Raw genomic sequence first — 24,684 nt, forward strand, 5'->3', positions numbered from 1 at the left:
AATACAAATGGCCAAAAGACACATGAAAAAATGCTCCACATCACTAATCATCAGGGAGATGCAAATCAAACAACTATGAGGTACCACCTCACACCCCAGAGATTGGCACACGTCACAAAAAATGAGAACAAGCAGTGTTGGTGGGGACGTGAAGAGAAAGGAACTCTTTTTCACTGCTGGTGGGAATGCCGTCTAGTTTAAGCTTTATGGAAAGCGATATGGAGATTCCTCCAAAAACTGGAAATCGAGCTCCCATACAATCCAGCTATACCACTCCTAGGAATATACCCTAGGAACACAAAAATACAATAAAAAAAATCCCTTCCTTACACCTATATTCATTGCAGCACTATTTACCATAGCAAGACTCTGGAAACAGTCAAGATACCCTTCAATAGATGAATGGCTAAAGAAACTATGGTACATATACACAATGGAATATTATGCAGCTGTCAGGAGAGATGAAGTCATGAAATTTTCCTATACATGGATGTAGATGAAATCTATTATGCTGAGTGAAATAAGTCAGAGAGAGAGAGAGAAAGACACAGAAAGGTCTCACTCATTTATGGGTTTTAAGAAAAATGAAAGACATTCTTGCAATAATAACTTTCAGACACAAAGAAGAAAAGAGCTGGAAGTTACAGCTCATCTCATGAAGCTCACCACAAACAGGGATGAGTTTAGTTAGAGAAATAACTAAGTTTCGAACTATCCTAATAATGAGAATGTACGAGGGAAATAGAAAGCCTGTCTAGAGTACAGGCAGGGATTGGTTGGGGAGGAGGGAGATTTGGGACATTGGTGATGGGAATGTTGCACTGGTGATGGGTGGTATGCTTTTCATGACTGAAACCCAAACACAATCATGTATGTAATAAATTTGTTTAAATAAAAAATTTTTAAAAAGTAAAGTAAAAACAAAAAGCATCTAATGGTGGGGACCTCACTGAAGGCGGCAGAACACCAGGTGCCTGGCCAGGACCTTGCTAACCACAGCTGAGATTCCCTCAGTGACATCATTCTGGGTGCCTGGTTAAGTGAGCAGGGCATCTGGCAGGGGAACAGAGCATGTCCCTGGCCTACACCTGGCCCCCCCATTTTTTCTCATCATGTGCTTTGTGTGCCTTAGATTCCCTAACAGTGCTCCCCTTTCTGCCACACCTGGTTTTACGTTTCTCCCACCAGCTGCTGAGCTGGCAGCTTTCCGAGAGGGGACCACAGGAGCCTTTGTTCTGTGACTCTCTTCAGAGGGTTTTCGCTGAAAAAATTCCATCTGTGTTTGCCTTGCTTCCTGCCTATTGGAAAGATGCTGAAGCATAATGCCCCAGGAAGGGGAATAAAAGGAGCTCATCCAACTCACAGCTCATCAGAGCCCGGCAGCTAGCCCCACCCCCCAGAATGTTGAGTGTGGCCCCAAAACAAGATTGAAAAATGCACCAGCTCCTAGGTAGGTTGCAGGAAGTTGCATTTCCCCTGTTGCTTATGGGACTAGATAGAAGGCCTCTAGTCTCTGCAGGTCTGAGCCAGGCATGGTCTCCAAGAGGAATTTTGGGCCACTCTCTCTCACTCTCTCCCTCTGGCCTGACTCCATCCTGATTTCTCAGGTTGGCAGGTTCTCAGGGAATATTTCTTTGGGTTGAGGAGAAAATAGAGATAGGATAGAAGGGCTGCCCGATCCTTGGTGTCTTTAGTGGGAGACGTCAGAGTCACCTCTCGTTAAACACTATGAATGTCTCTGTTTGGGTCATTGTCCTTGTCTGTGGTAACTCTGGAACTGCTCAAGTCTACTGTCATCCAATGTGGCTTTCCAATGGTCAAAGATTTTACCTCTTTCTGAGGATTTGTGTACCAAGGCAAAGAGTAATATATGACCAAGACTGTGGAGTCCCTAAAACTGTCTGCGCCTGCTGACAGTGCCATGCACAGCTCCCCCATTTACGACCCACAAGCCCTCCTTTTCTCCCAACTCATCCATGGACACATTCCTTCTGGAAGGAACATCGCAATCTGTGTTCAAAAGCCACATGGATGCCATGGATAGTCATGAGAGGAGATGGACCAGAGTCTGTGGCATTTTACTCTGTGCACCAATATGAATGAAGATGGGAAGAAAATGTGGTGTTTGGTTCCAAGGTGGGTGGAAGCCAATGTAAGGGTTCTACCTTGGCTTCCTTTACCCTTAACTATGACTTGGGATGAGAAATTCTTCAGTTGAGATGGGTGGTTCTCAGCAGCACCTGGAAGTCCCATATAAAACTGCTTGCATGGCCCAGCCATGGGTGGTTTGTTTTATAAACTTTACTTATTCATTCATTCATTCATTCATTCATTCGTTGTTATATGGGGCCACACCTGGTGGCACTCAGGGGCTATTCCTGGCTCTGCACTCAGAAATCGCCCCTAACAGGCTGGGAGCCCATATGGGATACCGGGAATCAACCCAGGTATCTTTTTTAAACGAACACTTCATGGACTTCTTGTAGATATAGCACCAAAGAACTACAGAGAACTTTGAAAATAGGGAACCAGGGGCTGGAGCGATAGTGCAATGGTAGGGCATTTGCCTTGCACGTGACCGACCCAGAACAGATCCCCAGTGTCCCATCTGGTCCCCCAAGCCAGGAGCAATTTCTGAGTGCATAGCCAGGAGTAACCCCTGAGCATCACCGGGTGTGGCCCAAAAACCAGAAAGAAAAAAAAGGGAAGGAAGGAAGGAAGGAAGGAAGGAAGGAAGGAAGGAAGGAAGGAAGGAAGGAAGGAAGGAAGGAGGAAGGAAGGAAGGAAGGAAGGGAAGGAAGGAAGGAAGGAAGGAGGAAGGAAGGAAGGAAGGAAGGAAGGAAGGAAGGAAGGAAGGAAGGAAGGAAGGAAGGAAGGAAGGAAGGAAGGAAGGAAGGAAGGAAGGAAGGAAGAAAGAAAGAAAGAAAGAAAGAAAGAAAGAAAGAAAGAAAGAAAGAAAGAAAGAAAGAAAGAAAGAAAGAAAGAAAGAAAGAAAGAAAGAAAGAAAGAAAGAAAGAAAGAAAGAAAGAAAGAAAGAGAAAGAAAATAGGCAGCCAGGGACTGGAGCAATAGTTCAGCAGGCAGAGCCTTATATGCAGAAAATTTAATCTGCCTTCGATTCCCCAGCACCCCAAATGGTCCTCTGAGCACCATCAGGAGTAATCCTGGGTACAGAGTCAGCATTAACCCCTGAATATTGCGAAGTATAGCCCATAAAATATATATAAATAAGGGAGAGGGTTGTCACGATGTACTTAAATATTACTATGAAAAATTTGTAATTCACTTTGGCCACTATAAAAATTTTTTTAAATGTGGAATTTGCTCCCTTCCTTTTGAGAATACCATAGAGGTATCAGACCGAACATTTTTTTTAAATTTATGTGTTTAATTTTTACTAATGAAATGGATGTGCAAAAAAAAACAAATTGGGGAGATGGGGGACAAGAGCAATAGTACAACAGGTGGGGGCACTTGCTTTGAATGGAGATAACCCAAGATCTATCCTTGGCATCCCTTAGAGTCCTCTTAGCCCCTCCAAGAGTGACCCCAAAACAAAAAGAAATAAAATTAAAATATGGGGGCTAGGGTCCCATTTTTGGAGATTTGTATTTGCTGCAGAGCTCTCTGGGCAATTAGAATTTGCACCCCAATTTGATCCTGGTGGGAAAGCAGCAAATATATTCAACACCAAACTGGCCCCATCCAGGGGTGGAAAACAAGAAGCAGATGAGCAAGATGGCTCTTTGCATAGTTAGAAAAACAGGAAATGTATGTGCAGAGTCAGGCACTGTATGAGCAGCATAAGATTTTGTGCAAAGTCAGCGCTCTTGCAACTGGGCTGTATGCTATCAGCCTCTGGTGCACAAGAGGGGCCCAGCATCCTCCTGGCCAGAGAATAAACAAAGCATATATTTTCTAAGAGTCTTGCTTTGTTCTAGATACATAATTTTAAATAAATTAAATCAGGCCTGGAGTGTAATATAGGAATATGCATTCATTTTTTTAAGCTGAAATGTGAGACTTTGTGGGATCAGAATGATCCCCAGATCTCAAGAGGCAGTAGGACTTTTGACAGGTGGTTGATGTAACTCAAGATGGCTTCGTAAGGTAGAAGGCCTTTGAGGTAGTTTTCAGATATGACCAAGATGTAGTTCATGTGTTAGAAGCTTGGAAGAGACACCGAGAATGGAAAAAACCAACGAACCAACCTGAGGGGTGTCCTGGGATGTTTCAGAGCAGTGGTGATGGTTTACATTCTCTCCAATAGGGGGCAGGCCCCCCACTTTCAAGCAGCTCTTGTAAATACAATTATTTTTTCACTTTCCAACATCCAAGGCAGTAAGTGATATTTTGATTTTGCGTTTCTACGCTTCTGGAGTGCCTGATTAGTTGTTGTTGTTGTTGTTGTGTTTTGATTTTGTTTTGTTTGGGGACCACACCCAGCAGTGCTCAGAGGTTATTTCTGGCCCTAGAAATCACTTCTGATGGGTTCTGGGGACCATATGCGATGCCGGGGATTGCAAGGCAAGCGTCCTACCCGCTGTGCAATCTCTCTGACCCCAATTTTATTTCTTTCTTTTTTTTTTTTTTTTTTTTTTTTTTTTTTTTTTTTTGGTTTTTGGGCCACACCCGGTGATGCTCAGGGGTTACTCCTGGCTATGTGTTCAGAAGTTACTCCTGGCTTGGAGGACCATATGGGACGCCGGGGGATCGAACCATGGTCCGTCTAAGGCTAGCGCAGGCAAGGCAGTCACCTTACCTCTAGCGCCACTGCCTGGCCCCCACTTTCTTATTTCTTTGAAGAAACGTCTTTTCCCAATCCTAGTCCATTTTTAATGGATGTCTTTTTTATCACAATTATGCTTTTCAAGTCCTTTCAGACACATGATTTGCCAAAACTTTCCTCTTGTTTTTGTGATGCTCTGGGGTTACTCCTGGTTCTGCACTTAGGAATTAATCTTGGCAGTGTTTGGGGACCATATGAGATGATGGGAATCAAACCTGGGTCTTCTTTGGCCGGTTCCAGGGATTATGGAAGCATTTTCCCCACTGGTTTAGCTATTGAGATCCATCAGAAATGAGGGGGCGCAGAGGGGAAGGGGTGTCCGTCGACTCACCTGGAATGGGCAGCTGGGATTTGAACCACCGCTGGTTCTGGGTTGGCTACTTGCAAGGCAAATGCCCTACTGGTGTGCTATCTCTCCCAGCCCGGTTTGATTTTTTTTTTAACCATACTTGGCTGGCTGTGGCGTTCAGGGGTTATTTTTGACTCTGTGGTCAGGAATTACTCCTGCCAGTGCTCAGGGGACCATATGGGATGCTGGGGATTGAACCTAGGTCATCCACATGCAAGGTAAATGTCCTTCCCACTGTGCTATCGCTCCAGCCCCATTTGGTTTAATTTTTAAAATTTATTTCCCCCTTTTTCCTTTTTGTTGTTGCATTGACTTCATTTTTACACACACACACACACACACACACACACACACACACACACACACACGCACGCACGCACACTAGGTCACATGCTCATAGAGTTGCCCTCACATATTCAGTCACAGGACAAGAGTTTCCCCACTCGTTTCATTTTGGGGAGCCTGCAAGATGGACAGTGCTGCCCAATGGTATTTGCCTTCTGGGTGGTGCAGAGATCTCAGTCCCTCAGCCCCTGAGCCTTTCTATCCCCTCTAAGTTGCTTTCATGAAATGTTATTCTACCATTTTACCCTTTCTCCATCGCCATCCTTTTGTAAGTGACCTCCACCTTTTTCTTTAAAATAGTTTCACTTATTCCGAAGATAATTTAAATAGGAGTAGTACAGAAAATAGCCAATTTTCCTTTCTCAGAACTCATTTTGGAGGGACATGTTTGGCTCTATGCCCAGTGGTGCCACATCTGGTAGTGCTGGGAGACTATTTGGTACTCCTTGGATACTATTTGGTTTTGTGTTAATGTTTAGCACTGTCTCTTCAGTGTTCATTTGTGCTTCTCTTTTTATTTTTAATTTTTATAAAACAGGGGCCAGACCGATGACAAGAACCTCTAGAAGAATTCCGCTTATTTTCGGTGTATTAGACTTTTACCCCAGTTTATTACTTTTCTCCTCTTCAAACAAAACTGCATAACTTGAACTACCTAGCCCTGCCTCCCAATCAGAGGGGGAAATAAGGGAGGCATCAGGACCAAACAGGTGCAAGACTACTAAGTAATAGGATAGGTACAGAGGGGACCACATATTCTAGCAGCCCTGGGGGTGAGGGAAGAGGATATAGGAGATAGGACAAAAACGGAGGAGTAGGGAGGACAAACCGGTGATGGGAATCCCCCCTGATTTTATGTAAATATGTACCTAAAATATTATTGTCAATAATATGTAAGCCACTATGATCAAAATAAAAATTATTTAATAAATAAATTATACTGTATATAAGAGAAAGAACATAGAAATTAAATTTGAATGTATTAATGTGACAAAAAATTTTTTTTCTATTGTCACTGTGATTTACAACAATTCAGAGTTGAATTTCAGGCAGACAATGTTCCAGTCCTGATTCCACCAACAGAGACAACTTCCCTCTACTAATGTTCTCATGTTCACCCTGTTCCCTTCCTCCCCTGCCTGCCTCCTTGATATGCACATATTAAAGTTTAGTTTTTGTTTAAAAAAATAAATAAATAAAAATAAAACAGGGGTCAGAATGATATTACAGTGAGTAGAGTTCTTTCCTTGCACATGGCTGACCCATGTTTGATCCCTGTTTCCCCAGAAGGCCCCTAAGTTCACCAGGAGTAATTACTGATCATAAAATCAGAAGTAAGCCCTGATTACCGCTGAGTGCGGCCCCCAAACAAAACCAAAATAGTACATTTTTTTAGAGCTATATGTGGTCGTGCTGGTGGAGGCCAGAACCACTCCTGCCATGCTTGGCTGGAAGTGCCAGTCTGGAGGTTAGAAGCTGGAGCCACAGCACTGAAGGGTGAATGCAGTCGAGGGCCTAGGCTCTGATTCCAGGGTTCCGGTGCTCCCCCTGCCCCATCCTTACTCCTCCCGGGGTAAAGTAGAATCGAAGATTTCCTGCTTCCACATAGACTCAGAAGTCTGTACCATGGAGAGTTACTTTCAGGACTCCCCAGGATTCTCAGTAGCCAACTAAACCAAGTGAAACGAGGTCCCCTGGGCAACATCAGACATGGTAGGACATGGTTATTGGGCTAGAGGGAATCCTAGCACGTCCCTTGCACCTCTGACAATGACATCACTGGCTTAATCACTTCCTGCATCCCCGTTGGCCAGCTTCCCATACTAATTCCCTCCAATGAAACAGCAGAAATGGGAGTAGGAGAGAAAGCACAATGGGTAGGGCTTTTGTCTTGCACATGATTGACCCAGGTTCGATCCTCGGCATTGCCTAAGTCCCCCTGAGCCCTGCCAGATGTGCTGCCTGAGCATAGAACCTGAGATAAGACCCAAGCACCACTGGGTATGGCCCCAAACAAACCAAATCAAAAATGATCATTTGTCGGTGTGTTGATGGCTGTGGGGAGTGACTCGATGAGGAAGAGACAAGTTGAACTTCTGAAGCCTTGCCAAGAGGGTAGCAATAGGCAGGCTCCCTCTGGGGGTACTGGGAAGTCAGTGAGAAGTCAAACACGGGGAGAAGGACAGCACAGGACTAGGTGACCCAAATCATCACAGATAAGTATGACTGTTGCATGCACATGTGTGCATATATGTGGATATGTGAACAGGTGCAGACTCTCTAGAAAAGCTCTTTGCATATTTGGCAAGTAGGGACATGGAGGTTACTGGAAAGGCAAGGGACTCAACCAGAGGTCAGCTCTCAGTAGCCCAGAACATGGTGGTGGCGTCTAAGCTACTGGTAAAGGGAGATTGGAGGGACCTGCACCCCCCAGACAGGCAGCTCCCTCTACAATGTGCCGCTGGTCCCATTCCTTCTCTCCTGTCCCTTGTGGTGTTGTCTTCTCCTCTTCTCTTCTTGATGGCTGGGAGTCTCACTCCTGCTCTGGCCACTTCTCATTTGTTTTCCCCACAAACCCACTTCCTGACCTTTGTTACCCCAGGTGTGAAAAAAGCTTGTGGGGCTATGAAAGAGATCCTGCCAGTTCTCCGGAGCAAAAACCACCATGGAATGAGGGAATTATTTTTAAATACTTTTTTGTTTGTTTTTGTTTTTTTGGGGGGGCCACACCCGGCGTTGCTCAGGGGTTACTCCTGGCTGTCTGCTCAGAAATAGCTCCTGGCAGGCACGGGGGACCAGATGGGACACCGGGATTCGAACCAGCCACCTTTGGTCCTGGATCAGCTGCTTGCAAGGCAAACGCCGCTATGCTATCTCTCCGGGCCCTTAAATAGGTTTTTTTTTTAAGTTTATTTATTTATTTATTGATTGATTGATTGGTTTTAGGGCCACACCCGGCGATGCTCAGGGGTTACTCCTGGCTCTGTACTCAGAAATAGCTCCTGGAAAGCTCGGGAGACCATGTGGGATGCCAGGAATCAAACCAGATCCGTCCCAGGTTGGCTGCATGCAAGGCAAATGCCCTACCACGGTGCTATCTCTCCAGCCCCAGAATGGGAGAAATTATTCACTCAATATACATCTGATAAAGGGGTAATATCTAAGATCTATAGGGAACTGGAAGAAAATAAAAACCCAACCCCATCCAAAACTGGGGAGAAGAGATGAACAGAAACTTCCTCAAAGAAGAAATACAAATGGCCAAAAGTCACTGACATCACTGAAAAAACCACATCATTAATCATCAGGGCGATGCAAATCAAAACAGCAGTGAGATATCATCTCATATCAGAGACACTGGTACATATCAAGAAAAACAAGAACAACCAGTGTTGGTATGGATGTGGGGAGAAACAAACTCATTCACTGCTGGTTGCAATGACAGCTGGTCCAGGCTCTTTGGGAAGCAATATGGAAACCATCTTGTACTTCTAGTACTCAGACCCCTTGCGCCGAAATCTTTTTCTTTCTTTCTTTTTTTTTTGTTTCTATTTTAGGGGGAATGGGAGGGCATGAGGAGGGGAGGGGAGAAAGGGAAGAGAGGAAAAGAGGAAGAGAAAAGAAAAAGGGATAAGGGGAAGAATATGGAGGGGAGAGAGAAGGGAAAGGGAACACAGAAAATGAGAGAGAAGAGGATGGGACCAGAGGGAAGAAAGTGGAGAGAAGCGAGATGGAAAGAAGGAAAGGGGAGGAGGAGGAGGGATGAAAAGAGACTGCGCCGAAATCTTATTCTCTCATTTCTTTTTTTTTTTTTTTTGGGGGGGGGGCCACACCTAGCAGTGCTCAGGGGTTACTCCTGGCTGTCTGCTCAGAAATAGCTCCTGGCAGGCACAGGGGACCATATGGGACACCGGGATTCGAACCAACCACCTTTGGTCCTGGATCGGCTGCTTGCAAGGCAAACGCCGCTGAGCTATCTCTCCGGGCCCTTATTCTCTCATTTCTTAATTCAACCCCTGCCTACATCTGACCTGAGTTGTGGCATTGCTTTTTTTTCCGGGTATAGCAACGTGACAGTGTTGGGTATTTGTGGTATGTGTTTCTGTTAGTACTTGGGTTTCAGAGTGGTGTGGGGTACCTTGGTGTGACAATGATGGGATGTTTGTGATTGTGCTTGTGTGTGTTTATATTTGGGTTCCTGAGTGGTGCCAGGTACTGGTGCTGTGACTTTGCTCCAGTTTCTGGAGTGAGTCATGTTGATGAGAACTTGCTGATCACAGGGAAGTGGTAATTGAGTTAGAATTAATCGAAGACCTGGGGCCAGAGAGCTAGCATGGAGGTAAGGCAAACGTTTGCCTTGCATGTAGAAGGTCATTGGTTCAAATCCCGGCATCCCATGTGGTCCCTTGAGCCTGCCAGGAGCGATTTCTTAGCATAGTGCCAGGAGGAACTCCTGAGCACTGCCGGGTGTGACCCAAAAACAAACAAACAAAAATTTATCGAGGACCAGAAGGATACCAGCAAATGATTCCTGCTCCACTCCCTACCTTCTTCTGCCCCCATGTAGGTGTACCTATCTGAGACCCTGGATTTAGGTGTAGCTACCTGAGACCCACCCATTTCTGGGAGGGGTCTTGGGAACTAAATATTAGGTGTGACCTTACCTGCTAGACCCCGCCCATTCCTGGGAGGGGTCTTGGAATAGGTAGATAAACCTTTGAGCGAGGGGATTAGGGGTGGTTTGCCCTGCTGCGCCCTCTGGCTTTTGGGTCTCTGCCTCTTTTGGTCTTAGACTAGGATGAAGGTCAAAGGAAGATGGCTGAAAGGAATTAAGATGCAGGGTAGCTAAGAATAGCAATGCTTGAAAGGTTATAAGATAGGCCACACACATGTGGTGAATAGGGCATGAATAAGTTGATGCTTCCTGATGCCTGCCTGTGAGTAAGTCTTAATTCCGCCGTTCACCTGGGCCTGGGACCCGTCGGCTGGATGGGGGTTGCAGAGCCACGTGGCCTGGGATGGCATCCACCTCCATCCAGCCCCATCTTTAATTATTTGATTCAACATCTGGCGCCCTTATTTGATTCAACACCCCACACAGCCACTCTCCCTACCCTCTTTCCATGGAACTCCGTGTGCCGATGTGACCCAACCAGTGGGGGTCCCCATGACTCATTTTCCTGTGTCTGCTTAAGGAGGGGTTTCAAGGGCCAAAGTGATTGTTTATGTTCACTATGTGCATGTGTGTGGGGGAACATGTGCAAGCGAGATCACATGTATGTGTATATGTGGGAATGTGTGATTTCTGTATATATGGCGTCTAGTGTGCTTTGGGTGCCTAGATGAGTGCATTGACCATGCACTGGTTGTGTACATGTGTGTTAACATGTGTCTGCATTATATGTGATACACACGTGTACAGTAGCTATAGCCACTGCCTGAGTAAGAGCACTGTCCCCAGAGGATGTTCTCTCCCCAGCAGTGCTGGGAAGATCCTCTGGGTCTTGTTTGGGTCTCTGAGCATGGAGACTCAGAGGGAGAAAGGGAGCCCTACATTTCTATATTCATTGCAGCACTATTCACAATAGCCAGAATCTGGAAACAACCCAAGTGTCTAAGAATAGACGAGTGGATAAGGAAACTGTGGCACATCTCTGCAATGGAATACTATGCAGCTGGTTAAGAGAAATAGTAATGAAATGTTGTTATATATGGGTAAATATGGAGAGTACTATGCTGAGCTAAATGAGTCAGAGGGAGCCGGATAAACACAGAATAATCTCACTCATTTGTGGACTATCAGAAAAATAAAAGACAGTGTGGTCATAATATCCAGAGACAATAATGATGAGGGTCAGGGGGCCATGTTAGGAAGCTTGCCGCAAATAGGAAGGGGAGTGCAGTTAGGGCAGAGAAGGGATAACTGTGACAATGATAGTTGGAACTGATCACTCTAGTGATCAGTGAACAGAAATAAAGTAATAGGCATGATATCCCTTTATTAACAACAGTGAGAATCACAATGTTTAAAAGGAGAGAGGAGAGAGAGAGAGAGAGAGAGAAATATAGAGAGAGAGAGGAGTAAAATACTTGCCCCAGCACAGGTGAGGTGGCGCTAGAGGTAAGGTGTCTGCCATGCAAGCGCTAGCCAAGGAAGGACCGTGGTTCGATCCCCCGGCGTCCCATATGGTCCCCCCAAACCAGGGGCAATTTCTGAGCGCTTAGCCATAGTAACCCCTGAGCATCAAATGGGTGTGGCCGCCCCCCCCCAAAAAAAACAAATAAATTACTTGCCCCAGAGGGAACAATGGGGACATTGGTGGTGGAAATGTGCACAGGAGATGGACCCAAGCAGAGAAATCACTTTGTCTTTCGACTCTCCCAAAATGGAGCGTGCATGGGTGCTTGAGAGGAAGTGGGGGCAAACAGGTTCATCCATGCTGCATGCTGGAGCAGCCAAGCATTCTGGGGGCAGCAATTCTGTGAGTGACAGGTGTGGCCAGGCTCTATATGTGCCCTCTGACACTTCCACGTCTGTTGAACAGGCCAGTCCACCAGCCCCCACTGGCAGGACTCCTGCTCAGCATAGCTGTGACTGACTTTTTGGGGTTTCAGGATTTCCATGGAGCTGTCCTGAGGGCCTTGGATGAGATGGACCAAGAAGGCAAGGACTCACCTGGCAGGGAAGAACTGCGACATGGCCTGAGCGAGCTACCAGCTCTCTATGAGCTGCATCAGGACCTCCTCCAGGGGCTGGAGACGAGACTGCTGCATTGGTGAGATATGCCTGGGCCACTGTGGCTCTGGGGTCCCCATCCACTGCCAGGGAGTTGGCACAGTGCAGTGTTCGGATGTTTGCCTGCCCTGGGGGAAGGCTGCGCTCCTCCTCTTCTCCCAGGCTGGTTCCCCCAGCCCAGCTCTCACCGCCCACTTGCCCTGGCCTACAGGGAGAGTCAGCAGAACGTGGCCGATGTCTTCCTGGCCCGAGAAGAAGCCTTTGACCACCATGCGGCTCACATCCAGCAGTTCGACAGGTACCTGAGTCTGCTAGGGGAAACCTGTCTGCATTCGCCCCGGCTAGCAGCTGCTGTCCGTGAATTCGAGGTGAGGTCCAGCCCTCAGGCTGATGGGATGGGGACACAGAAAGGGGTGGAAATGGGGGCTCCTTGGCAGGTGAGGCAGAGCACAGTGGGGAGAGAGCAGATCCAGGCTGGGAGGAGCAGAGGGCAGGGTGAAGGAGACAGAGAGCTCCAGGCCAGGATGGGCCAGCAGCCATTTTTCTTGTCCCTGCAACAAAGGAGAAAGTCAGGGGCTGGGGAGATGGAATGACAGGCTGGAGAGACCACAGATGGCCACAAGCTAAGGGCTCAGTTATGGGGTAGAAAACCACGCGTGGGGCCAGAGCGATGGTCCAGCAGTAGGGCGTTTGTTTGCCTTACATGCAGCTGACCCAAGATGGACCTGCATTCTATCCCCGGCATCTCATATAGTCCCCCAAGCTAGGAGTGATTTTTGAGTGCATAGCCAGGGTAACCCCTGAGCATCACCAGGTGTGGCCCAAATACAAAAAAAAGAGAGAGAGAGAGAAAAAAAAAGAAAACAGTGTGTGTGTGTGTGTGTGTGTGTGTGTGTGTGTGTGTGTGTGTGTGTGTAATATGTGTGTATGGTGTGTCCATGCATATTGATATATGCAGCCTTTTCTCATACTCACATCAGACACAAAGTGGGGACTCTGAGAGGTGTGTCCCCATGCTCCCCTGGAGTGTTCCTGTGGAGCCCCCCACCCCCAGGCTGGAGTGGGAAAACTGGGTCTCTGAGGGGCTTTCTGTCTTGGCAGCAGCAGGGTGTGCCCGGAGGCGGCGTGGCTGTGAAGCATCGGCTGCTGAAGGTGGTACAGCGGCTCTTCCAGTACCAAGTGCTGCTCACAGGTGGGTACTCGCCCTTCTGCTACTACCAGGCTCCAGTCCTGACCATGGAGTCCACCCCGAATGCGCTTGCCCCTTCCTCCACCTGTGGCCAAATCAGCCTCCCCCAGCACTTTCTGCTGCTGGAAATGAAGTGTTCTCTGCCCTGCCTCCTTCGTCTCCACTTCCAGAAACACCCACTTCTGTCCTGCACTCTGGGCACTCTTGCCCAGCAGCCCCCACATGGGGTTGAAACCCCCATCCCAAGTACCAGCATCTCAGGGAACATGGCCCCAAGCATGGCTGCAGCTGTGGTAGCAGGTCAGGCTATGAGGACTGCGCAGAGCTGCCCCCCCAGTCTCTGATTTGTGGGTGTCCTGAGCCCCTGCCCCCCATGCACACACACACACACACACGAGCACATAAGCACACATCTACATACACACAGATATACACACTGGGCTGCTAAGTGTGTCAGCAACTTCCTTCCACCCTCTTTGCTCTCACACCACCCCATAGGGGTACAGCAAGGAAGTGGGGTGGATACAGGGATGGGGCTGAAAGAGGAGGGAGGACATCCCCTTGGACTCTGGGAGAGGGCACGTGGGAGGTGGGGGCTATGTGCCATGACCCCAGGGGTGGGAATATGCAGGTTCCTGCCTTCCCCTTTAGGGACTCCCCCAGAACCAGGCTCAAGGCAGGTGCTCAGGAAACAGTTGATATGGGGGAGAAGGGCTGGTTGAAGTGGCACTGTGCTAATCAGGCTGAGAGCGGGCTGGGTGTGGTATAGGGGCAACAGAGTTGGGGGGTGTTGCCTGTTCTTGTGGAACTTTCCTTCAGTCTTTGAGATGAATGAAGGTTTCATAGCTGACTCTGCTCTTTCTCCCTGCAGATTATCTCAATAATCTTTGCCCAGACTCAGCCGAGTACGACAACACACAAGGTAAGTTGGGGCACCAGAGGAGGGGATGCATCCCTGCCAGAAGCTATGTACCCCACTCTGGGCTCTGCCCTTCTCATAGTCCTGTCCCTCCATACTTGGGTTCTGCCCTGTCCTTTTTATGGGCACTTGATGGTGAGTTTAGACCTGTGGCCTGCACCTGGAAACTTGGGCCCTCTATGACAGTGGCACTATGGTTCCAGGGGCCATGGGGAGGAGGAATGGACCGGCTTTCTGACAGCCCATGTCTTTGTTCTGTTCCTCTCCTCAGGCGCACTGACCCTCATCTCTTCCATCACGGATCATGCCAATGACAGCATGGAGCAAGGGGTGAGTCCAGACTCTAACCCTCCCTTGGGTGAAGGTTCCAGAATGTTTTACCTTCCCTTAGGACTACTGTGTCCTCCTTAGCTTTGGGAAGAGGCTGTGGAGGATTCAGGGGACCTTAGAGTCTAGCCCTGCCTTTCTGTGGAACTGCAATTACTGACTGATTCCTGGGCCTTGATTCGACTTTAAAGGAGTGAGGGAGGCTACAGCTCTCATAACTAACTTCCTGGGAGTAGTCTGAGGCCATCTGCATTGGCTCCCAAAGAGCCCCAAAATCCCAGGCTCACCTGAGAGCCAGCCATCGAAATCTTGAATGTTTAACAAACACTCCAGGAGCCCCTGAGCTCTAAGAATACCCCTCAGTTCTGCCAGTGGTATTCTGAGTGTTAGATGCTGGTGGGATATTTGCTGGGCCTCCGCCAAGGGTGGACCAGTCTGTGTGTGTATCCCCCTCAGTGTCCTTGGTTCCTTGAGTCCAGATATGTCCTCTGCTCTGCTAAGGTAGAAATGTCCTAAAGCTTCATTTTGAAGATGAGTCTGAGGGGCTGGAGAGATAGCACAGAGGTAGAGCATTTGCCTTGCACATAGCCGATCAAGGATGGACGGTGGTTCAAATCCCACCATCCCATATGGTCTTCTGAGCCTGCCAGAAGCGATTTCTGAATGCAGAGCCAGGAGTAAACCCTGAGCTCCACCGGGTGTGACCCAAACACCAAAAGAAAAGAAAAGAAGATGATTCTGAGACTGAAGCCCCCCATTGAGTTGGGGAGGAATTCTGTGATCAATTGGTGATGTCTTCAGTGAAAATTCAGTGATGGATTTGTGAGTCTTCATGGAGGTGTGGATACTTTTCTGTAGCAGCTCCAGTCGCCATCAGGTAGAAGAAGGAGAAAGGAAGAGCACCTGTGGGCCTCTTACATGTGTCCCCACCTTGTGTTGGGAAAGAGGACACAGAGATGAGAATGACTCCCCACCCTGTGGAAAGCTCAGTTTAGTAGGGCGGTAAATGCACAGACCCAGAAAACTGAAGCCAATGTGGTAGAGTGGGATAAGAGGCCGCCAGGTCCCAAGGAGGGAGATGTCCAGATTCTGGTGGGGTCTTGCTCAGGGAGACCTAAAAATACCCTCTGCTCATGAAGGCAGAGGGAGAACTGGGGTGCCAGAATGGATATTGGCAGGGCACATATATGGAGGTAGCAAATTATGGGCTAAGGTAGAGTTCTGAGGGCCATCCAACATGGCGGGGAGGCTAAGACAGGGTAGGTAAGAAGATCTGGGGGCAGGATGGATAGGGATCAGGGGTGCTGAAGTCAGATATTTCAGATATATCTTACGGTCCTCAACTCCCCTCTGCTGGCATGAGCCAGTGTCATGTGGCCATCTCAGACACATGGCAAGACCCCACCACCACCATGTATGTGGCTGAAGAGAAGGGCTATTTGGGGGCCTGACATGTTGATCAGGTTTTGTAGCAGGTGGCCTGGGTCTTCCACGTACCCCTTCACCATGGGTTCCTCTAATGCTGAGAGGCAAAGCCAGTCAGGAAAGGTCTTGGCATCTCTCCTGAAACTGGAGCAGGGACAGGGCAGGTCAATGCTTACCAGGGTTGGACTTTAGTTACACAGCACCACTGACCCTGCATCTCCCATGCTGTCTGTGCATCCAGCTGGTCCCAACCTCAGGCTTGGACACTATGGGGGGTGTAAACACAGTGTAGATAACTGAGATAGAGCCTTGTGGCTCTCAAGGATAGATTGGGGGCTTTTTCTCTCTGTCCCTACAGCTACTGCACAGCTCAGACCCCACACCTGCTGCTTGGAGCTATTCCTGCCCCTCTTGGCTTTGGGCCAGGGATCAACCTAGGGTTTCATACTTGTTTGCTTGTTTTTTTTGTTTTTGTTTTGTTTTTGGGTCACACCCGGTGATGCTCAGGGGTCTCTTCTGGCTCTATGCTTAGAAATCGCCCCTGGCAGACTCAGGAGACCATATGGGATGCCGGGATTCAAACCACCGTCCTTCTGCATACAAGGCAAATGCCTTACCTCCATACTATCTCTCTGGCCCCAGGGCTTCATACTTGTATTCAAACAAGTATTCTACTCTGAGCTACAATAAAAACCCAGCCAATTTGCTTTTTTGGAAGGCCATGCCTCATGATGCTCAGGGGTTACTCCAGGCTTTGCACTAAGAAATTACTACTGGTAGTACTAGGAAACCAATGGGGTTCTGAAGGTCGAAATTGGGTCATCCAAAAAGAGTACCTTACCGGCTATACTCTCTCTCAGCACCCCCTGCCCATTTTTCTTATGAAGCCCTTTTTTTTTCTCTTTGTGATTCAGTTGAAAATGCTCTCTTCTTACTTAACTTTTAAGTTTGTTGATTCTCTTTCACCTGTGTTCACAGTTCTGCCCTCCTCACTAAAGGGCTTTCTCAAGGCCAGAGCGATAGTACAGTGGGTAGGGAGCTCTCTGCTAAAAATTTCTTAAATGTTCATTCCCAGGGCACCTTCCTCCATACTCCTTGAACCTGTGCTCACAATTTCTCTAGCATTTAGTTCTTCCATGTGGCTTGCACAGTGGAATAGAGTCCTGTGACTCTACCCTGAACAGGGTAGGCGGTTTTGCAGAAAATGTGACAACAATGAAAGGTTTCTGAACAACCAACCACTGAAAATTAATTCAAAACTAAATATGTCCTGACTCCAAAGGGATCATAAGTGGAAAAAGGCAAAGAAGTACTGGGTTAGGGTCCCTGGTTTCTACTGGCTTCCTGTGCACACCCCACAATTCTGGCAAATGTTTTAATGTCTGGAAGATAATTTGAGGTTTATCTCCCAGCTTCTGGGGTGTTTTCTTTTGGGTTTGGACTATACCTGGTGGTGCTCAGCGCTTACTCCTGGCTCTGCACTCAGGGATCACTCCTGAAGGGACTCAGGGGGCCATAGGCAGTGCTTGGAACTGAATCCGGGTCACCAGTTTGCAAAGCAAGTGCCTGCGCCTCTATACTGTTGCTCTAGATGGGGTGTTTGTTGTAATATTAAATGAGCAGCACCCCAGAAACACTGTAAAGACTAAGGTCACCTTGCTGTCACTTTTCCCATCATGGCATCATCTGGGGAGGGGGTATGCAGTGGCAGGAGGTGAGACAGTAAAGTTGGGATCTTTCTGAGCTGGGTTTGGTATTGTGGGCCTCATGCACGCATCCAGCATGACCCTGGACCCCTCTGCTCAAGCCCCAGCTTCTGCTCTAGCTGCCCTTGTGGTCAGTCTCCAGGCTGGTGGGGAGGAACATCCTGCTCCCCTTATATGCCTTTTCCTGTTCTTAGAGTGAAGCTAAGAGGCCTTTCCAGGCCTCTGTGTCATTCCCAAACTTCTGTTTGCAAGGGACCACCACAGACCCCATGTTTGGGGTTCCCGGATGCACTCAGCAGTCCCCAGGTCTGCCCACTTAAACTTGACCCTCTGACATTTTTTGTGCTGCCACCAGAGGGCAATAGTGCCCAGGACTCCACCAGGGACCCATGGGTCTTTGGGATTCAGTGGGAGGCACAGGGAGGAAGGAGACTTCCTGTTCCAGGCCTTTCCTCCCATTCTGGTACATCATCCATCACAAGCCCTATCTGCAGTCACTTCAGTGGTCTTTTCGCCCCACTTCACAGGATAAGTTGACTTCACAGCCTGACTCTGTGAGGGGTTCCAGCATCACCCCAAACCTCACACACACAACACACACACACACACACACGCACGCACGCACGCACGCACGCACGCACACACATTGTGTTTGCTTTTTCTTTGTTGTGGGGAGCTCTGCTTAGAGGGTGAAGATGCTTCACTTTGCATGTGTATTCCCCCAACCTCAGGTGTTCAAGGGCTCAGGCCTTTGCACTCTCAAAGGTGCCCCTTCTCTGCTGCCAGACAGACAGACAGCCTAACCCAGAGTGTCTGTCACCTTGGGGTCCTCATTTCTGGAAGCCCCCGCCTTATGGAGACTCGAGTTGATGGCTTAGCAGGACTATGGAACAGCACAGAGAGGCTATATGGTCCCCCTTAGCCACCCATCCTACAGAAAGGACTGTTGGATCCCAGATATCAGTAGTGTTAGATCATTCAGGAAGTGGCTTGATCATGGGGTGGCACCCTGAACCCCCCTCCCAACCTGGGGGACATCCCTCTTGGTCCTTCTGCTGCCAGGAAACTGAATGGAGCCATCACTTCTACGGGCCATCTTCTTCCTCTGAGGCAAAAGCCATACCAGCCTGTCCAGAGGAATGAAATCCTTTGGGGTGCCCTGACCATCACCTCCTCCCCTTGCCCATAGGAAAATCTGCAGAAGCTGGTCCACATTGAACACAGTGTCCGGGGACAGCAAGATCTTCTCCAGCCTGGAAGGGTGAGTGCCAGGCGTGGACAGGGGCGAGGGCAGGGCGAGGGCAACCTGGCAGGCAGTGTGGCCTGATAAGCCCATTGTTCCTTGGGCTGCCTCCAGACAGCAGACCCCTGCTGTTTACCGAGGGGACAGGCTGGGACGACTTTACCGGGACCTTCAGTCATTGCTCCCCTTATGCTGCTGTTGGGGACACCTTTACAGAAACACTGTCTGGGGGCTGGAGAGATAGCATGGAGGTAAGGCATTTGCCTTTCATGCAGAAGGATGGTGATTCGAATCCTGGCATCCCAGAGCTTGCCGGGAGCGATTTCTGAGTGTAGAGCAGGAGTAGCCCCTGAGCACTGCTGGGTGTGACCCAAAAACCAAAACAAGAAAGAAAGAAAGAAAAAAGAAAGAAAAAGAAAGAAAGAAAGAAAGAAAAAAAGAAAGAAAGAGGAAAGAAAGAAAGAAAGAAAGAAAGAAAGAAAAAAAGAAAGAAAGAAAGAAAGGAGGGAGGGAGGGAGGGAGGAGGGAGGGAGGGAGGGAGGGAGGGAGGGAGGGAGAGAGAGAGAGAGAGAGAGAGAGAGAGAAAGAAAGAAAGAAGAAAGAAGAAAGAAAGAAAGAAAGAAAGAAAGAAAGAAGAAAGAAAGAATAAAGAAAGAAAGAAAGAAAGAAAGAAAGAAAGAAAGAAAGAAAGAAAGAAAGAAAGAAGGGAGGGAGGGAGGGAGGGAGGGAGGGAGGGAGGGAGGGAGGGAGGGAGGGAGGAGGGAGGGAGGGAGGGAGAGAGAGAGGAGAGAGAGGGAGAGAAAGAGAGAAAAAGAGAAAGAGAGAAAGAAAGAAAGAAGAAAGAAAGAAAAAGAAAAGAAAGAAAGAAGAAAGAAAGAAAAGAAAAAGAAGAAAAAGAAAGAAAGAAGAAAGAAAGAAAGAAAAGAAAGAAGAAAAGAAAAGAGAAAGAAAGAAAGAAAGAAAGAAAAAAAGAAAGAAAGAAAGAAGAAAGAAAGAAAGAAAGAAAGAAAGAAAGAAAGAAAGAAAGAAAGAAAGAAGAAATACTGTCTGGGACTCAGTTTCTGCAAGTTCTCCCCTCAGAGAAGTGTTTTTGGATTAAACTAGTGTTGCTGTGAAAACCCAGTCAAATACCCCTCAGAGCTATGGATGAAGCATCTCAAAACTTCCTTTTATTTTTTTCATTCCTGAAAGACAAACTTATTCCTACTTAAAGTTCCACATAAAAGGGGAGCAAAGAAAAAGTCAGACTTAACTCAAACACCAAGTCAAGAGTGTATCTGTGGGGCCAGAGGGATGGGCAGCCAACCCGAGATAGATCCAGGTTTGATCCCCAGCATCTCATATGGTCCCCCAAGCCTACTTGGAGCGATTTCTGAGTGCAGAGCTAGGAGTAATCCCTGAGCACCGCAGGTGTGACCCAAAAACCAAAAGCAAACAAACAACAACAACAAAAGAATATGTCTATGTGGAGGTCCAGGTACAAGTGGAGAATCCTGAAGAAGAGAAGGGCCTGGAAGGGCGTGGCTTTGGTGGCTGAGGCCAAGACCTGTGCCTCTAGCTGGATGCTAGATTTCTTCTCTCTCTCTCTCTCTCTCTCTCTCTCTCTCTCTCTCTCTCTCTCTCTCTCTCTCTCTCTCTCTCTCTCTCTCTCTCTCTTTCTTTTTGTTTTGGGGCCACACCCGGCAGTGCTCAGGGGTTACTCCTGACTCTACACTCAGAAATCGCTCCTGGCAGGCTCAGGGGACCATATGGGATGTCGGGATTCGAACCACCATCCTTCTGCATGCAAGGCAAATGCCTACCTCCATGCTATCTCTCCGGTCGCTTCTGTCTCTCTCTTTGCCGAAACTTCTGTGAGGATTGCTTCAGTGACTTTCTCCAGACCACCGAGGCTGTTTTTCATGGGCTCTTTAATCTAAGAGCTTCTCAACTGAGAACTGTCTACGTATGTCAATTTTTTTTTTTTTTTGGTTTTTCAGGCCATACCCGGGGGTGCTCAGGGGTTACTCCTGGCTGTCTGCTCAGAAATAGCTCCTGGCAGGCACGGGGGACCATATGGGACACCGGGATTCGAACCAACCACCTTAGGTCCTGGATCGGCTGCTTGCAAGGCAAACACCGCTGTGCTATCTCTCCAAGCCCATATGTCAATTTTTGACTAGAATTTCTGCAGGAAAAGCCCTTGGTGCATAATTTGAAGTTGATCAATGAATCACACCCTCGGAATCAGCCCTGATGATTTGGGCTTCCACTGAAAGGGAACACGACTAACTCCATGGTGAGATAGAGAATTTAATTAAAATTCAGGCTCTAGCTGTTTCAATGGAAGATGGCAGTTTTCAGGAAGCAGCAGAAGTCTTTGAAAAGAATATTTGATGTCCCAGATTCTTTCATGCCTTTAAAAATGAAGTTGCTTAAGAGAATCTCTTGGAAAGAAGCCTTCAATCCCATTTTCAACACTTTAACTACTAACCACTCCATGGGGGAAAGTTAAGAGTTAGGTGAATTGTATGCTAAGTGGAAAATCATCATCTTGGGGCTGGAGAGATAGCACATTTGCCTTGCTTGCGACTGATCCAGGAGGGACCTGGTTCGATTCCAGCATTCCAAATGCTCCCTCAGTCTGCCAGGGGTGATTTCTGAGTGCAGAACCAGGAGTTACCCCCTGAGCACCACAGGGTGTGGCCCAGAAACCAATCAATTAATCAATAAAATAAATAAAGTTTAAAAAATTAAAAAAATAAAAATCATCTTTTCTAATAAATGCAGCAAAAAAGGTAGTAGAAAGTTAAAAAATGCAGAATCTCACATTGTTTTTTTGTTTTTGTTTTGGTTTTGGTTTTGGTTTTGGTTTTTGGGCCACACCTGGCAGTGCTCAGGGGTTACTCCTGGCAGTCTGCTCAGAAATAGCTCCTGGCAGGCATGGGGGACCACATGGGACACCGGGATTCGAACCAACCACCTTAGGTCCTGGATCGGTTGCTTGCAAGGCAAACACTGCTGTGCTATCTCTCCGGGCCCAGAATCTCACATTGAATCTAATGGAAACTGAAGTTAATTTGAATACAGCATGAAGGATCTCTTAGTTAAGTTAAAGCATAATAGCCAACAAGAACATTTTATTACTGAGGAAGATCTTTACAGGTAACACAAATCAGAAGAACCACTGAAACAAGGAAATTTGTTATAAACAGCAAGTCAGAAATTACTGAGCAAAATCGTAGAAAAAAAAACAAGTTTAGAGTTGGGATGTAGACTACAGTCTAAAATGTGGTATGAAGGAAGGTGTTTGGAGAAGGAAATTGGTCTAAAATACTGTCAAATATAAATTTAACAACCTGACAAGTATTGATGAAGACTGAAATGTGTTCAGAAAAATGTAATAAAAGGATAATTAAATATTTTGATTACCATAAAAAAAGAATGTGGGGTCGGAGAGATAACGTGAAGGTAGGGTGTTCGCCTTGCATGCAGAAGGATGGTGGTTCAAATCCCGACATCCCATATGGTCCCCCGAGCCTGCCAAGAGCGATTTCTGAGCATAAAGCCAGGAGTAACCCCTGAGCGCTGCCGGGTATGACCCAAAAACAAACAAACAAAAGCAAAAAGAATGTGTGTATGTAGGGCCAAAGAGATAGTACAGCAGGTAGTGCATTTGTCTGGCACATGGCTGACATGGGATAGATCCCTGATTTCCCATATGATCTCCTAAACATCTCCAGGAGTAATCTCTGAGCACAGAGCCAGAAGTGAGCCCTGAACTCTACTGGGTGGGGCCCAAAAACTAAAACATTAATTTAAGATTTTTGTTTTGTTTTGTTTTGTTTTGGGGCTACACATGGTGATGCTCAGGTGTTACTCCTGGCTATGCATTCAGAAATCACTCCTGGCTTGGGGGACCATATGGGACACTGGGGGATTGAATCGGGGTCCATCCTAGGTCAGCACGTGCAAGGCAAATACCCTACTGCTTGCGCCACCACTCTAGCCCCAAATTTAAGATGTTTTTTTAGAGGGGCCACATCCAGGGGTGTTCAGGTCTTACCGATGCTGGTGCTCAGAGATCACTCCTACCGGGCTCAGGAAACTATATAGGGTGCTGAAGATTGTACCTATATATATTGGCTGCATGCAAGGCAAATGTCCTACCTACTGTAATATCACTGCAACCCTTAATTTTAAAAATAAATGTTTAAGTTTAGAAAGACTATATCTGTGAGATATATCAGAGAGATAGCACAGCAGGCCAAGAGCTTTAGTCACACGTGATCAATCTAGGTTCAATCTCTGGCACCCCATATGGTCTCCAGAGCCCCTCCAGGACTAACCCCTGAGCACTGCTAGGTCTGGCCCCCAAACAAAACAAAATAAATTTGTGTATGTGTGTGTGTGTTTGAGAGAGAGACAGAGAGAGACAGAGAGAGAGAGAGAGAGAGAGAGTATGCACGCATAGGGGTTAAACACTTGCCTTGTATTCTGCCTACTCCTTTTCTATCTCCAGCACTGCAGATGACCCCCCAAACACAGCCCAAAGTGACTCTAAGCTCAGAGCCGAGAGTGTCCCCTTTGCACCCTGGGTTCCATCCTTCAGTCTGAGCCACGAACCACAAAGGACAAAAACCGGGCCCGGAGAGATAGCACAGCGGTGTTTGCCTTGCAAGCAGCCGATCCAGGACCAAAGGTGGTTGGTTCGAATCCCAGTGTCCCATATGGTCCTCCGTGCCTGCCAGGAGCTATTTCTGAGCAGACAGCCAGGAGTAACCCCTGAGCACCGCCGGGTGTGGCCCAAAAAGCAAAAAAAAAAAAAAAAAAAAAAAAAAAAAAAAAAGGACAAAAACCCAGGATAAGCGCTCACCCAGAGCTCTGGGGGCTCATTGCCCTGAAACTAAATTCTCACAGCTTGGCTCTCAGTGCATTTGTTGTTTGTCTGTCTATCTGTCTGTCTCCAGAATCACAGGGACTGGGACCATCATTCATGGCAACCGATGGCTTTAACCACCCTCTCTCCATCCCTCCATCCCTGTCTTAGGGGCTCCCGGCCATCACACGGGGTGGGCATAGGCTGAAGATCTCCTGATGGCCAGAAGGGTGAGGGGCTGTGTGGGATCCAGGCTAGGGTGCCCCTCATGGGGTCTGACTCTTAAGCAAGAGTTTGCCCGTACCCCACTTCCCGCCCCCCAGGTAGTCCTCTAAGTTTCCCACCTTACCCCATGGTCTGTGCCCCCCACCACCACAGGAGTTTCTGAAGGAAGGAACACTGATGAAGGTGACAGGGAGGACTCGACGCCCCCGACACCTGTTTTTGGTGAGTCTCTGCCCCCCAGCCTGAGCAGTGGAGTAGGAGTAGGAGATGGTTTCCTCTGTCCCCAATAATCCACAACCATCTGTTTACCTGTGGAAACTCGCCCACTTCCCATTTTTCTGCTCCCAACCAGACCACCCCAAGACCAGGGTTCCCCCTGCTTACCTAGTACAGGACAGCAGAGATCCAGAAAAAGATAACAGAAAGACTAAACTGGGGGGCCGGAGAGATAGCACAGTGGTAGGGAATTTGCCTTGCACACAGTCAACCCAGGACGGATGGTGGTTCGAATCCTGGCATCCCATATGGTCCCCTGAGCATGCCAGGAGCAATTTCTGAGCGCAGAGCCAGGAG

At 47.8% G+C, this 24,684-nt stretch overlaps 1 protein-coding gene across 1 annotated transcript in view; it reads left to right on the top strand.

Annotated features, from left to right (window-relative positions):
* Positions 1–24,684, top strand: part of FGD5 (FYVE, RhoGEF and PH domain containing 5) — a 99,496-nt gene that overhangs the window by 69,124 nt on the left and 5,688 nt on the right. The window contains exons 7-13 of the mRNA XM_049766105.1: positions 12,099–12,259; positions 12,431–12,587; positions 13,321–13,411; positions 14,280–14,330; positions 14,599–14,657; positions 18,975–19,046; positions 24,265–24,333. Coding sequence (XP_049622062.1) covers positions 12,099–12,259; positions 12,431–12,587; positions 13,321–13,411; positions 14,280–14,330; positions 14,599–14,657; positions 18,975–19,046; positions 24,265–24,333 — 660 coding nt within the window. The remainder of the gene's footprint in view (positions 1–12,098; positions 12,260–12,430; positions 12,588–13,320; positions 13,412–14,279; positions 14,331–14,598; positions 14,658–18,974; positions 19,047–24,264; positions 24,334–24,684) is intronic.

This window comes from Suncus etruscus, chromosome 20, assembly GCF_024139225.1.
Source record: "Suncus etruscus isolate mSunEtr1 chromosome 20, mSunEtr1.pri.cur, whole genome shotgun sequence".
In the NCBI taxonomy this organism is placed as follows: domain Eukaryota; kingdom Metazoa; phylum Chordata; class Mammalia; order Eulipotyphla; family Soricidae; genus Suncus; species Suncus etruscus.